The sequence below is a fragment of the Vidua chalybeata genome, chromosome Z (assembly GCF_026979565.1).
Source record: "Vidua chalybeata isolate OUT-0048 chromosome Z, bVidCha1 merged haplotype, whole genome shotgun sequence".
NCBI classification, from domain to species: domain Eukaryota; kingdom Metazoa; phylum Chordata; class Aves; order Passeriformes; family Viduidae; genus Vidua; species Vidua chalybeata.
In genome coordinates, this window is record NC_071570.1 from 14829913 (window position 1) to 14845392 (window position 15480).

Below are 15480 nucleotides of genomic sequence, written 5' to 3' on the forward strand. Positions count from 1 at the left end.
AAAATGGCTGTATGTTGAAAGCTGGCTGGTATTTATTTGAAAACATCAACTACAAAGAAAATAAGGTTCTCATCTTGCAACCAGATCCATGCCTGTTCAGACCTCCACCAGTGGCAAATTAATCTTCACAGGCAGCCTCGCAGAATCAGGATGACACGGAACAAATAGGTGCAAGGAGGGGTCATGGAGAACTGTGGAGTGGGTTGTGTGATCATCACTGAGAGTGAGACACTGTTGATTTACAGCCACAGGTTGAACAGAAAAAAAGGAGGGAGGTCCTGACAATCTGGAGGGGTGCAAAAACTGTAACAATGAAACATGAGCTTTGCATCAAAACTAACATCCAGATGTTTATTGGCACAAAGTTTAAGAGAAAAGTTTCGAAGGTCCCTTTAAAGATTCAAGTTTGCCCTCCCATGGCTGTGTATAGGGGCAGAACAGAGCCCAGGTACAGACCATCTTGTACAGCAACTCCTCCTCTGCATCCTCAGCAGAAGCCAGAAGTTGCATAAAATAAAACAAGGACACAAATCCTCAAGGCCACTTCCAACTCAAGAGTTAGGTGAAGAGCATCAGGACTCCCCAGGGAGCACCCTAAGCCCCAGTGCAGGAGGGGCTAAAAGGGGAGGGGCTGTAAAAAAGGGTGCTGCTACTTCAGGGGCTTGGCAGGCCCAGATTTCACAATTCTCAGTGCAACACACAAACAAAAATGGCATTTTCACTTACAAGCCCTCTTGCATAAAATTTCTCAGGGCAAGGAAAAACAAACCTAAAACCCACCCATAACTGTATGTCCTGATTTTGGCCTGTACAGAGTTATTTTTACGCAGCAGCCATGAGGTTTGGGTGTGTCTGGGCTGTTCTATACCACTGCACCTCATTGCTTCAGGGCAAAAATAAGGGACTCTTGGGCTTCCAGAAGAAATTGCTTTTGGTCCAGGAAAGCATGGCAGCTGGAGGATCTGTCTTTCATTGGTTTTTGGTCCTGGGCTAGGTGAGCAATTTTGCTTGTATATGAGCCTCTCTCTGTACATTTTTGTTTTTAGCATTTTTGCTATTACTGTCTGTTTTCTTATCTCATGGCTGTTTCTAGTAATTTGTTATTATCTCAAATTCTTTCTCCCATGAAGGAAGGTGGTGGGGGAAGTGGCTGCATGGTCTTCTTCTTAGTGGGAACACTAAACTGGGGAGTGCCATTCCTAACCAACGACACTAAGAAATTCTGATCCCAACTAAGAAAAACAGATAAATGCAAGTAATGAAGGTTGTAATTTACAAACACTCCTGGAAGGAAGAAAATGGTTTTAGGGTTTGTTTGTTTTTAAGGGAATGAAGGAAATTACTGGAGACCACTTAGAATACTGCTACTTTTTAGGTGTAAACAGAAACACAATTTCTGTCCAGAGTTTTGTAAAACTACACTGCCAATATAAACAAAATCTGCCTAATCTGTCTTATAAGAAGACAATGTGAAAACTAAAAAGCAGGTTGAACATCAGTAAACAATGTTCTTGGTATTCAAGAAAAAGAATTTAAAAATTAAAAATGCAGTGTACCCCTGCCACAGATACCAGAAAAAAAGGAAATAATGATATTCAAGCTCCTGATAATGTGTTATCAGCTCCAGGTTATCACTTGTTAAGGATAGGTACAGCTTTCATCGATTATATAGCTGCAAGCCTGGTGACCCATGACTCTGTATGTCAACAGGGTGACTATAAAAATTACACCACTATTTTCTGGTAGAAGTCATTCACCATGGAATTTTTCATGAATTCATTGAAAAAAAAACCCAAAAGAACAAAGCAGAGGTTTTAAAATGTTTACTTTTTTAAATAAAAGCATTTACTGAGAGGTTTATTGTCATCTTTTCTTTCCTACCATAGGCAATGCTTTTTGCACTGAGGTAAAGAAAGCTCTTGTATATATGAGTGTTCTAATCCAACATCCATTTACTTAAATCCTCTTCCCAAGAGAAGAAAAACTTCTAAGGCATCTACAGAATCTGGCCTAAAGCTATCAAAATTACTGTAGAAATTACTTCAATTTGCATCTAGGATTTGGAAAATAAGTCAACTCCACAAGAGTTAGAGTGTTTTCTGTTCCCTTACAGTAAACACATAAAGAATAGCATTCAGAAGAATTTGGGAAGAATGTTATTTCATTCTTAGGTCAGAGGAAGAGAAGGTGAAGGGATGGACTACTAAAACACCACTTTCAGATTTCTGCCACAGCAGTCACACAATCCATCTTGCATTGATTCTAATAGGTTTGGGATCAAGACTTCAAAGAGAGGAGAAAACCCAAGGGCCTAGTAACACTGAACCTAAATTAGTTACAGTAGAGACAATTAAAACTCTTATTGCTAGCTGCTTTAACATTGATTTAATCTTCAGTGGCTTTATATTCAAAAGACTCAAAATAGATGATCTGTAATTAGCCTTACCATCACTTCCAGCTCATTGCAGCAACAGAGGAGGCACTTCCTCAGCTCCCAAAACCACCCAGGGTCGAGTGACCCTGGCACTACTTCAAGTTACAGACAAAAAAACACACACTTGAGTGAAAAACGGTGCACAAAACCCCATGCAGAGTTTTGAAGAGCTGTCTGCTCACAGCCTTTTTGAAACTGGGGTGGGCTGGGGGCTCCATGTTAGCAGCCATGGCTATAGAAACAAGTGGGGATCTCTACACCTAAAGAAGGAGCCTAGCTGGGTGTCCAGGGACCCACTGCAACCCAAACCAAGATGAGGGGCAGGGAGCCCAGGGGCCCACTGAGCAGGATGGCAGCTGGCTGGCCCAGCCTGAATTGGTATCCAAGGATGGATGGTTCCAATACCTACCACATGTGCCTGAACACCCTCCTGAGCCAGCACACCAGCAACAAGCAGCATTATGTTAAAACCAAGCAGTACCTATCCACCTGTCCATCAAGTGATCATGTAGCGATTTACAGCCCAGTAAAAACAGCAACAACAAAAAAAAAATCCAACCAAATATAGACACGGGGTTGCAATTTTCACACACATTTAATGCTAGCCTTCGTCTGTGCACACAAGCAAATGATAGAGCTGAGTTTTTTTTCAGTTGTGGGAAAACAGTATTTTACACTGCACTTAACATGCAAGAGCAATGAGCTCAATACCCTGCCCCACCTGTCATGCAGACTAGTACTGCTGCTCCTTTCTAACTTACTCTCTTGTTTCTTCTCTCCTTTTTGAGTTCTATAATGAGCACTGTGCCTGTACTTGCCTCATTTTGGAAAATCACTTCTTTTAAATTTCACAGTGTGTAGCAACAACTACAGAGACCACAAGAAGAATCTAGGTTTTTTCACCATCACATTGTCTCACCACACACTTGTCACTTAGCCCTGGCTTAATGCACAGGTGGAAAATTCCCAGGCTTTTTATACCATGTCAGAGCTCTCCACAACTCCCAATGACAGGGGAGCTCTGCTGACAGCAAGTGAGCCGCCAAAATTCCCCCAGGCACGCACACAATTATACTGGTGTTAAAAACTCCTAATTATAGCTTGTCTTCAGAATCACCACTAATATCCAAACCAAAACTCACTGAAAATTTTGCTTTGAAGATGCAAGCCTCTGCTATTTCTTACTTGTATTATTTTGTTGTATTATGATATGTTTAGAGGTAGTACAGGTCTTGCTTAAGAACTACAGCACTGCTCTTCTTGGAAGCCCTATCTAGAGACAGCATAATGAGACAAGGCCGTGCCGAAAATGCTAGTGAGAATTGGAAAGCAAATACACATTTACCATGGAGTACAGCACACACTGTAAAAGTTACAAGGGACAAGGTGGGTCACTGCATTCAGGCACCATAACTCAGACAAGATATAATAACTGCTACAGAAAAATGTGAGAGCATTATTAACAATACATGCATGAAATGCTAATGAGATGCATTCCTTGGCAGAAGGATTACAGATACCTCACTGTTTCCTTGCATTTACTGTTTAGCTCTAGTCTGGGGCAAGTCTATGATGGAGGCAAATAATTTTGTCTTCTCAATCTAACATCTCAGACCAAAAGCTATTTCCTCTTGATCAATACATAAGAACTCCCACTTTCCTTCTACATAATGGATCTCATATTCCTCATTCAAATTTACAGGACTTTAGAACACCTCTAGGGCAAGTATGTACAAAGAAGAGCAAGCATATTATGGTCCACATCAACCTCTTAAAAGAAAAACCATCAACTAATATCAAAATGTTTGAAAAAAGACTGCAAGCAGAATTTCCTTTTGATGTTTGCATGACAGTGCTTTGCATTTTATTATACTAGAAGGTATATCTGACTACCTTAATGGGCACAGGGAACTGAAGATGCCTGTTAAAAAACAATCCATCTAGCTTGTTATTAGCTAGCTCACTGGCAGTTGGAAAGGAAAGTGAACCCCCCAAAAAAGTTTATTACAGCCTCCTTCAGCCTTCCAAAATGCTTACATTGAGGCATGTGAGTTGACAGGGACCAATACTTGCTTCTCAAGCAGCTTTTGCAAGTAGTGCTGAGCTCCAAGTTGCCACAACTACAGCCTTTGCTGTACATCAGCCAGCTTGCATGTGTTTCATGAATATAAATACAGACAGTATTTACTCAAAAGAAGGTGACTGTGATATGTGTCTCCAGACACACTGAAGAAATGCCACTATCCAACACTTGAGGTCATTCAGCACTTAGCCCACAATAATAGCCAAAGGTTTTAACCAGCCATGCATACCACCTTGAGCTGACAGGAACCAGCCCCAACTTGAAAGCCACAGGGTTGTGAAAGTGTCATACTCTGCTGAAGCTGGTAAATTCAGTTGAGAAGTGTCAATTAGCAGAGGCACTGTCTATGGCTATAGACATAAAATTAATTGCACTGTACTGGCTAGGTCATTCAAGCATGGGAACACTGAACTACCAACTGCAGCAGATAAAACTAAATAAACTGAATGACCACAACCTACACCCATGCAGGCACCCCTTTCATTTTATGCAATAGGAACTACTTTGAGCACACTGGTATCTCACAGTATCACACAGAGGTGGAAAATGACTGTTGCAGCACAGGAAGCCCAAAACCACAGCAGAAATTGAATACACATTGCCCCTGAGGTTCATCTCACATTTTTGACCACAGAATCACTCTTTCCTACAAAAATGGGAAGCTTGTATTTCTTGGTGCTGTTTTTTACAGTCTGCCTGAACTGGAATAAATGTAAAAAGAAGGTACCAGTTGACTGTGTGTTTAGGCAGGTTAGAAACTTTGTTTTAAATATATGCTTCGATGATGTACAGCACAATAAAACTGACTGAGACCTGGGGAATTACTGAATACTTTATTGGACTGCCCCCAGAAACAAAGCAAACAGTAGTACACAGTAGGGTGATATATTACCAATGTATCCTTTTCACAAGACCTCTAGTGATTTTGCCCACAATTTCTTTCTTCTGAGTGAGTTATCACAAGCCATTGATTCCTTACAAAGTTAACAAGCAATAAGACAAGTTAACCTGGTGCTATTATGAGACAATAATGTTGCTATCAGTGCATGCAACCACTGTATTTTGTTCATTTTTCCCTCAGGCACAATATAAAGAAGCCTGATCACATTTTTCAGCCACTATTCCACAATTAGACTGCATGTAAAATGCATAAACAGCAAAAGCATGCTGCAATTCAATTCTCTATTAATCTGGATGATGAAATAAAGAGACTTCCATTAAGACATTAACTTTTTAAAGACACAAATTAGAGAGAAACCAAGACTATCAGTATACTCAAACCTGAAGCTCAGTTCTCTTTTGACACATCAGCGTATGCCAATATAAACTGATTTAAATATGTATTCTTACTAGAAGAGGTCAAACAATCATCAAGATTTTCCTAAACCCATTACAAAAAAAAGTCACTGGCATTTGCACTGTCAAGACACATGAAAAGCTTTTTTATGCTTTCCCTCTCAATCCTTCCCTGCTGTCTATATATGGTATGCTATTTCCGAACAGCAAATAAAACCATGTAACTACACCTATAGAGACTCTGAAGCAGTCAAAATACAAAACAGCTTCTTGTTGAAGGACTTGAATTCTGGTCTTCCAGCAATGGAGCAAGAACATTCCACATAGTTTAGTTTCCACAAATCCATCTCAATAAGCAGAGGGTACAGTGACACTCACAAATACTGTTAGGTTCTAGTTTTGATGGCATAATTCTTGTTTCAAAGACACACAGATACACACAGGTGTGGCACGCACAAAGCTCATTAGCTGAACAGCAACATGGAGCACACAGCCTCTCATTTGCAGCCAGCTGAGCAGCTCTCTTGAAAAGCACCAGGATTTTATGTAACAACTGAAAAGCCAGGAGAAGATCATATCATGTTCTGAGGCATGACATTTTAAGGATGCAATACATAAAAATACACCTTTCAATTCTGTCTTTGCAGCTACATATTGTACTGAAATTAAACCATGCGCTAAACTGATGCACACTAACCTGCACCAATAGATCCCAGTATTCAGTCCATCTCCCTCAGAGGGGTGGACAAGGGATGCCATTATGCAGCAAAGGTTTCCTTTCATGAACCACACTTCCTATTTACTTGTTCAGAACCTTCCTCATTAACTCCCATCAACTCCCCTAAATCTCAGTGCCTTTTAAATTACCTACAGTGTACTCACAATAATACTAGCAAATCATAATTTGGAGAAAATTAATGGTTAGAGAAATTAGCTCATAGTGAGTTTCAATTTTCTGTTTATATTCCCCAGATATACAAAAACATAAAAGGATTTAAGGTAGGAAATAATCAGGGATACAGAGAGAAAAAAGCCAACATAAAAACTGTGTTTCTATGCCTGCTGTGTTGGACATCACTATTCCTGTACCAAAACAAAAGTTTCTGCCAAACTTTAATGTTCATTGCCAAGGATGGAGCACAAACTATGCCTTTCTAGCATTTTTGCAAGCTGTCTTTGATTTCAGGCCCACAAAATCATAACTGCAAGAGAAACTACACTGTACGTTAAAGAATAAATATTTAAACTAAAATTCTGCTTTGACATTACAACACATTCAATTTCATAAATATATTTAAATGATATTATAATAAACTTGAAGATAATGATGATTAAGTGATAACAGCACGATTGAAAGTCATCTACAAGTGCCAAGAGATCCATAACGAAACAGTCTCAACAGAAAGCTCCACTTTTGTAATAGATACAATGATGCAATTGTTTAGATCAGAAGCAGTACTAATGACTACCTACCTCTTGGGACAAGAAGGGAATGACTTGTGCACATATAGCATTCAGCCTCTTGACAATTTCTGCCTGCAAGTCACAAGAAAAAAGAATTTCAATTACATAAATTATCAAATGCAACTGTCACCCATGAACCCTAAAGAGACATTTGTTTTCTTTCAATTCTGGCCATTCTCTGAGATGTTCTCAAAATAACAACAGTGTTTGCACATGGATCCAAATGTACTAAGAAGGCTAGTAATTTCTAGCTAAAATCTTTTCCTTAAAAACCACTATTTTGAAGTGGTACAAAGTGATACAAAGAGTACTTAATTTTGATTACACAATCACAGGAATTTAAAGAACAGAATCTTCAGGAGATGTAACAAAAAAGATAAACAAAATTCTGTGTATCAAACTGAACTCTCTCCTATGACGCAAAAGGAAGGATCTCTTCAAATAAGAGCAGTGCCATTGTAAGCAAAGGGAACAAATACACCATTTACTTGTAACAGTGCATATCATGAGAACATTAGCATTGTAATATACAATCTTACTGATAATCATTCTACCTTATATTTCAGAAAGGAATACTGCAGTCTTGTAACACTTCTGCTGTTATCTATTCTCCTGGTCAGTAGTAGTTACTTTTATGTGGCAACTGTAACTACAAAATAACATACACGATGTTTTATTTTCATACCAGAGATAAATTCTCTGTATTTAATATGAAAATCTCAATAGAGACAGGAGATCTTTTTAAATAACACAAGAATTACAGCTCCAGAAGCAGAATATTCAAAGCCACATAGACTTTCCTACCATAAATCTTAATTTTCTTACATTAAATTCTAACCAGGATCCATTCCTCATTTTATGATTGGACAGAATCTTCCTCTTGCAAAGTCATGAATCATGGGATGAAGACATACTAACATTCAATTTAGCATTCCTTCTGCTAAAAGCAAACCTTCCAGCCTTTTTGCTATCTTGTCTTTTAAATGCCAAACACTTGGAAAATAATGTGTAGATCAGAGAGGCTCACAAGTAGCAGTAAAAAGTCAGAAGTTCATATAAAATTAGTCTGGGTTCAAGGAATGTTACTGTTAGAGAGCTATGTAACCAGCAGGCATAGTTTGCAAGCGGTAAGAGCACATGTGAAACTAACTCTGCCCCCTTGTGCATACTGTGTGATACACACAACTTAATACATGTTATTTTGGAATACGTCTCCTTTTCTCTGAAATCCACCTAGATTTCCATATGCTATTTATATAGCAATTTCTATGTTAAACTGTCCTTGTATCTCCCCAATGGTCTTCACTGTTTATGCAAGTCCTCATGTCATTAAATTTATGCATTTTAATGATTTTTTTGTATTTGTTTACTACATCTTTTTTATTTATTCAGCAGCATAGGTACCTTATAGGATACTTTATGATATGTTCTGTTCAGCAAAAATCTAAATTATCCACAAACTGCAAATACATGTATAATATCAGATATCCCACAAGGCAAAACTTAAATATTCCATTAATCAGACAGCATTCACTACACTAGTTGACAAGGAAATTTATTAACTACTTGTTACACAGAGCAGCACAGGGAGTGACAAGTCGTGTGCACCTATGCTTCAGCCAGAAAGGCTGCACAATCCAGTACAGCATTACTTGAATAACAGCATTTGATTAAGGAAATGTAGACTGTAATACAATGCATAGCTGTAAAGTACCTCTTCTTAGTGGTTCAAACACCATTAGTTTACTCATTTCCAAATTTTGGGTTTCAGCTACACTGCTATTTTATTTGAGAAATCTCCCAAGTGCCCTAAAGCCAGAGAGAAAACTACACATTCTATTCTTCAAGGCTTTTCCACATAGCAGAAAATTCCCCAGTGCCCCCGTCTTGGCGTAAGCTGAAGCCACTCTGACCTGCCATTTAACACACACATGTGCCTTTGTTTAAAAAAAAAAAAGCACAACATGCTTTCTTCCACTGCAAAGTAACTCCTCCCCATCTTTAAAATGCCTGTCACAACCTTGCCCGGCACAGCTCCATGGGAGTAGCCTTTGGAAAACCCCTTTTCTACTACAGCTACCTCAGCTGGATACCTTTACTGCACTGCTAAGGAACTGAGAACAAAACCAGCTCAAAGTGCTAGGCAGGAGCTCAGCGTCTAATTTTAAAAAGCTTGTAGATTCATAGATTTTAAGGCCAGAAGGGACTGTTACAATTGTCTTATTTGACCTCCTGGGTAACTCAGGCTGTAAAACTTCACTGGCTTCCCCATCAAACCAATAAATTACCGTTCAGCTAGAACATAGCTTAGTCAACAAAAATAATTTTATTCAATTCACTTTGAGGCATTTCTTCTCAAGTAAGGTATTCAACCATATTTCAAGTTATTTCAGTTATGACGTTTTTCTTTTAATCACTTCTCTCCCCCCTCCCCAAGAGAAGTATGTCTCTCTTCTACTGCTTGTCTGGCCAAAATGGGGCTGAAATGTATTTGCTCAGTATTTATATAAAAAATTCACCTCTGGCATATTCTGTACGTGGAAAATGTTCAACTAAAAAGAGTTTTCTAAAAAGCTGTAACTGGAAACAGGTGGCTGAATATGCACAATTACACAACGGCAATAAATCTCCTGGTATCAATCCCATTGGAGTGCAGAACGAGTCCTTTCATGCTGTATACAGGGAAGTGAGCTGATGGAGACAGCACCCAGCTTAGCCTATGGAGAAGAAAAATAGCTAAAACAGCTTCAAGTGATGTCAAAACATTCCTCAGCAGCATTTCTCTGCTAGGCCAATTGCAACAAAGCCAAAAAGCCCTTGCTATCTTGAAGTGTTTGCATTTTTCCTTATTAAAACAGTCTTCACTTTCCCTAACAAAAAGCATCCCCAGCTGCATAGTTGTGCATAGGTATCATCCTCCAAACTCAGGTAGCAAGGAAACAGCCCAGCTGAACAGCAGCAGACTGCAGAGACACAGCATGACTGAGATGCAGACTGCCTACCTTAGGAGACCACATGCAGTCTGAAGGGATAAAGGAAAACACTGTGTACATGCACAAATGATAGGAAGGTACACGTTCTGCACCAAGAGAAGTCTCACACCAAACATTTTCACACAGTAAATATGAAGTACACTCTGTCTCAATACTTCAACTGTTTCAGCAATTAACTGCAGGAGATAATGCCACAGCAACAGGCTTGATTGTCTGCCACAAAACATACAGAAAGAAAGAAACATAAAGAAAGAAAAGTGTTAGCTGCCAGAAGCTAGCTGGGTGAGTTTCTTGAGATGCCGCCCTGAAGCTTGAAGGTGTAGGTACTGATGACATAGATTAGCATCTCAGTAGACCTATTCCTAGTACTCCTGAAGGAAGCCTGGAAACTCCTTTTTTGCCTAAGGTACAAACTCTGACACAAGGTAAAGCACACATTCACATTTCCACTCACACACATTTTTACAACCCTACATTTGAACAACAGCTCAGAATTTCTTTCTTCTGTTAGGCATCAGGTCAATGGGTTTTGCATGATCAGTCTAACTGCCAGGAGAAGGAGAAAGTATGATTTCATAAAACCAGGTATCCAATTCCTCACACAGAAAGTCAAAGTTGCCTCGGAAACATGGCTGCTTCCACAGCCATCTAATTTTACCTCTTTTGTCCCACAGGACCAGGCTTTAGAAAGGCTTCATTTATTTACAGGCCCTTCCACTGGGCTCCAGTTATCAGCTAGCAATGCTGTGGACACACACACTTCTAATGGCCGATGTTTTGAATCTGATGGCGCAGTGCCCAAACTCCTTTTCCAGCATAGCCATTAAAGGATGTAGGTTATTGCTGTTGTCACCATTGATATTTGTCATTGTAATGTAATTAGGGCCCTAAAATGATGCATTACAGCCCTTGGCACAGCTTCTATTAAAATCTTTTCTTCTGCTCACTGAACTGCGACCTGCTTTCTGATGAATAACAGACAGACAGCTTTAGGGTGAGGAACAGATTCATCAAAGTAGTATTTTCCAGCTCTGGAAATAAAATAAATAAATAAATGAGCACAAGGGCAACCTAAAAAGAAAAACACAAGGGGGGGGTGAGGAGGAAGGAAAGCAAACAGCATACTTGAATTTCATCTGACCACTTGAAATTCTGATTGCATCTAATGAATCTTTCTTAGGACAATATATTCCCAGCCTGTGAATCACATGGTTAATCAGGGCTCTAATCTGCTATCCATCAGCCTATGCCAGCACTGTAAATTCCAATTACATTTATGGGTTATATGGGTCATGCATTCCCAAACAACTATATTCATGGATATCCCATGTAAACTGGCACATTTTCCGAAATGCTGTTGTTAGTGTTACTGAATGTTATAATACTATTCAAAGCTTTATGAAAGGTCCTGATAAACAACTGCTAAATTATTGCCTGTGGATACAGAGCGACGCTCTGAAACAGCATTAATGGCCCAATAAAAGGGTGACTGTTCATGCCAAAATATAAAAAAGATAGCTTTGCCTGCCACAGTTTGTCAAATCTGTTAACAAACACCGACACTTCTATTACTCCTTTCCCTGAACACAGAAGATGCCTGGTTTTGCATAAAAACACACCAGCATGGAACCAGAAAAGATGAAGGAAAAGCAGAACGGAAAGGCTCGGTCTTGAATTGCCTTTTTGCTTATGTAATGCAAGCTTGTACTGTTTGCATCTTTTAGGAGATACCTACAAGACACTGTTTTAAAAATTTTGATCTTTTCATTGACACTTACGTGGCATCATTTTAAAAAGAGAAAGATTAAATATTTATTAACTACAATGTTAACTTTTTTCTTTTTTTCTGCATATAAAGAGATGATAATAAAATCACTGTGCCAGAATCTGATCCCAGTAAAGTTACGAAGACCTATATCACTTAAAAGTCTCCTCACAATTGTTGCAAGGATTCACACAAGAGCAAAAACTTAAGTTTCTGATTCAGACAGCAAAATCTTTTTGACCTGACAGTTAAATGGTACTTTATTTCCTAAATACACCCAAAAACCTGACAACTTAAGTTCACAAGTGCCTATAAAGTGTTCTGAAAAATGTTCAAAGGTAAGTCTACAGACAAGGCTATACCTTAGGCCACATGAGGTGACCCAGTCTATGAAGGAGGTTCAGCAAAGCTGGTCCTTGCAGTACAGCCATGGCTCCATAGCTATCAGCTGTAGGAAAAGAGGAGCATGTAATTGACCATTAGAATCCTAAATCCCTTTCAGGAGGGCAACATAGTGGTTTAATTCCATTTACCCTTGCCACACACAGCTAAAATAGGACATAAGCATATTCATATGTCTTAATTAGCATTTTAGTACATACCCCAGTTCTTAGCATTGATGGATATTAAAAAAAAAAAAAAAAAAAAAAAAAAAAAAAAAAGAGTCATATAAACTCCAGATCTTAAAGTATTCAGAAATGTTCTAATAGATAGGGAGTTCAGAATAAATTTGTTGCTGAAAAATATCTATTTGCACTCCCTTTTTCCTGGGAAAAAAAAACATAAATGATTCTGTGGAAAAAAAGAAAATTGGGATTTTATTTATAGCACATAAACTTTGGGAAAATATTTCCACTATATTTCACAAAGTTCCATGGTTATTACAATTATAAAAAATTGTTGGTAAAGAATTACCACTGGAGGCTCTAGGTTTGTCAGTGGAATAGAAACAAAACTACTATATATGTATTGTTGAAATAAACCAGAATAATAAAACATTATTGGGAAACCCATTTCAGCAGCCAGTAGGAAGAAGAATATATGCAATTACGCTTTCAGAAAAATAATCTGCAACAACTGTTATTTCAGGTTTAATTTGTTCTACACAATGCAGCCTTTGCCAAAAAGATCAATCTAGTTTATTAAGTGCTTACCAAGAACACATGCACACACCCTAAACAAGCATTTCACAAATTAGTGAGAACAAAAAAACATTATTACACTGTATGAAACATAGCATGATTCTGAATAAAGCAAGCAAAAAAGCTAATCTTAGTATTTCACAGAAAATTAACTCTTCATTCATAAAGAAGAATGTGTTTTGTTTTAATCACAGACTTTTGTCTGGAAATGCTTACTCCAGTTCTACAGAACGGGAAGAAATACTACAAGCCTTGAATATGAAATTTCTCTTCAGCCCTAAAGGAATAGTGTTTGGAAACCAAGACACAAAGAGCCTACCCTTGCAGTTAAATCAAATGGAGGGAAAAGACCTTCTTACCTTCTGCGGTAAGAAGGACACTAAACAAAAAAGATCTTCTTCACCAAGCCAATTGCTGATGTTTAGGAGAAACAATTTTAGCAATGCACATACAATTAACCACCACCACCAGACTGCCATATAACCACAAGTAGCATTCTCCACCTCACTTTCCTACCAGCTTTTTTACAAACATCCCAGCTAAGCTCATAAAGTGATGTAACTTTCCCTTTGCAAGTTTAGTTTTTTTTAAGTTAATTTATTTGCCTATTTTGCAAAAAAAATACTATAAACAGCAGCATAAGCAATAAACTGGAGTGGCAGACTTCTCAAAATCAATTTTCTAATGTACTGCTCTGTGTGCTGCTGAAATGAATTGATAAGACACAGCTTTTATTTAATGTCTCAAGAATCATATAGAGCTGAACTGAGCACAAAAGGATACATCCTGAATCATTCATGATTAAGACAATAAAAAGCAAGTCAAGTAGGGTGACATATAAACATGCATCAAGCCTGTCACCTGATGAAGTTGATGGTACTTTGTTAGTATCAACTTGCATCAGCAAGTAGGAAAACAGAAATGAACAGTTTACAATTCTCTTTTCAACCTTCCTAAGAAGACATATTTGCAAAGCAAATGCTAAGACATTTTTAAGACATGCATCTTAATATGTTCACAAAAAGTTCCCTCATCCAGGACAGCTGGATACACTAAGTACATCTTGATGTTCAATTCATTTGAATGGCATTTCCCCAGTTTTCCCCAGTAAAACTCCTACCAGAACAGATAGAATCTGAGTCAAGCAATACCTAATGACATTTGTCTTTAAATTACGGCAGCATTATTGAAGTTTTCGCACACACTTCATCTAAAAGGGATTTCGACACAAAATAACTTTTTGTAGAAAAGCAACGTTTAAGACAATGCCATAAAAAGCAGAACAGGAAGAAGAACTATCTGGTTAGGAAATGTAGATTTCATGGAACGTTTTCCAGTGTGTAACTTCTGCAGGATCACCCTTTGTGGAGAGCTCTACGAACTGCATTGATTTCAGACAAATACTCAAGACACACCATATGTTAAATGTGCTTTTCATGATACTACACCTATAAACTCAAATAAGAGCATCTAGAACATGGTAAACACATCAAATATAAGCAAATATAGGGGGTAAATAACTCTCTAAACATATTAACCATGTGATTAAAGCAGTTCTCTTTAAATATGTTCATATTAAAGGAGGCATTAGTCAGAAGACGATTCCTTCACAAAGTTGTATCAGTTTCACACCCATGATCCTCTATTATAAATATGTATGGGCCAGAAACATGGATTACACACTCACCAGTTATGATGCACTAGGCACAGAAGATGCCTTAATCCATAGAAGTAGCCCTTAATCCAGCTCCTTCTTGCACCATCCTTCTTGTGCCATTCTTCTATTGATAACATTTTTGTGGGCATGTGATAAACTAAGCAATAAATTTAACCACAATGAAGCAGAGTCCACTCCCAAATGAAACAATTATTTTTTTTCAAATACCCACACCATCCCTGGCCCAGTTTACCACAGGGTTGACCCAAATGCAGGATCACCCCTTTCATTACTACTGCCATATTCTGCCCGCTCAAAGTGCACAGAAGACTTCTGCCCTAGACACAAAAAATCTCCAAGGTGAGACTTTTTCTGAGCACTCCTTTGAGTCAGAAAACAAAAGCACAGTTAAGACCATGCAGCAGCATTTCTGCCAAGCTGCTCATTTTATTAGATATCAGTAGTTCTCTGGGCAACATAAGGCACCCTGTTTCACTTCTTCCACTACACTGCCATCAAGTCATATTGGTATCAATCATATCCTAAACGTTTCACTTCTCAGGTTAGTATCATGATTAGTTTAGCCTGAAGTTTCAGCTAGCCTTTACAGCCACCTGTTAGATGTCTGGTAAATCAAATTACCAAT

General features: G+C 38.4%; 1 protein-coding gene across 3 annotated transcripts in view; it reads right to left on the minus strand.

Annotated features, from left to right (window-relative positions):
- The window catches only part of LOC128781969 (transducin-like enhancer protein 4), a 94068-nt gene that overhangs the window by 59110 nt on the left and 19478 nt on the right, over positions 1–15480 (minus strand). For all 3 annotated transcript variants that reach the window (XM_053932011.1, XM_053932012.1, XM_053932010.1), the window contains exon 5: positions 7287–7349. In XM_053932011.1, the coding sequence (XP_053787986.1) occupies positions 7287–7349 (63 nt within the window). The remainder of the gene's footprint in view (positions 1–7286; positions 7350–15480) is intronic.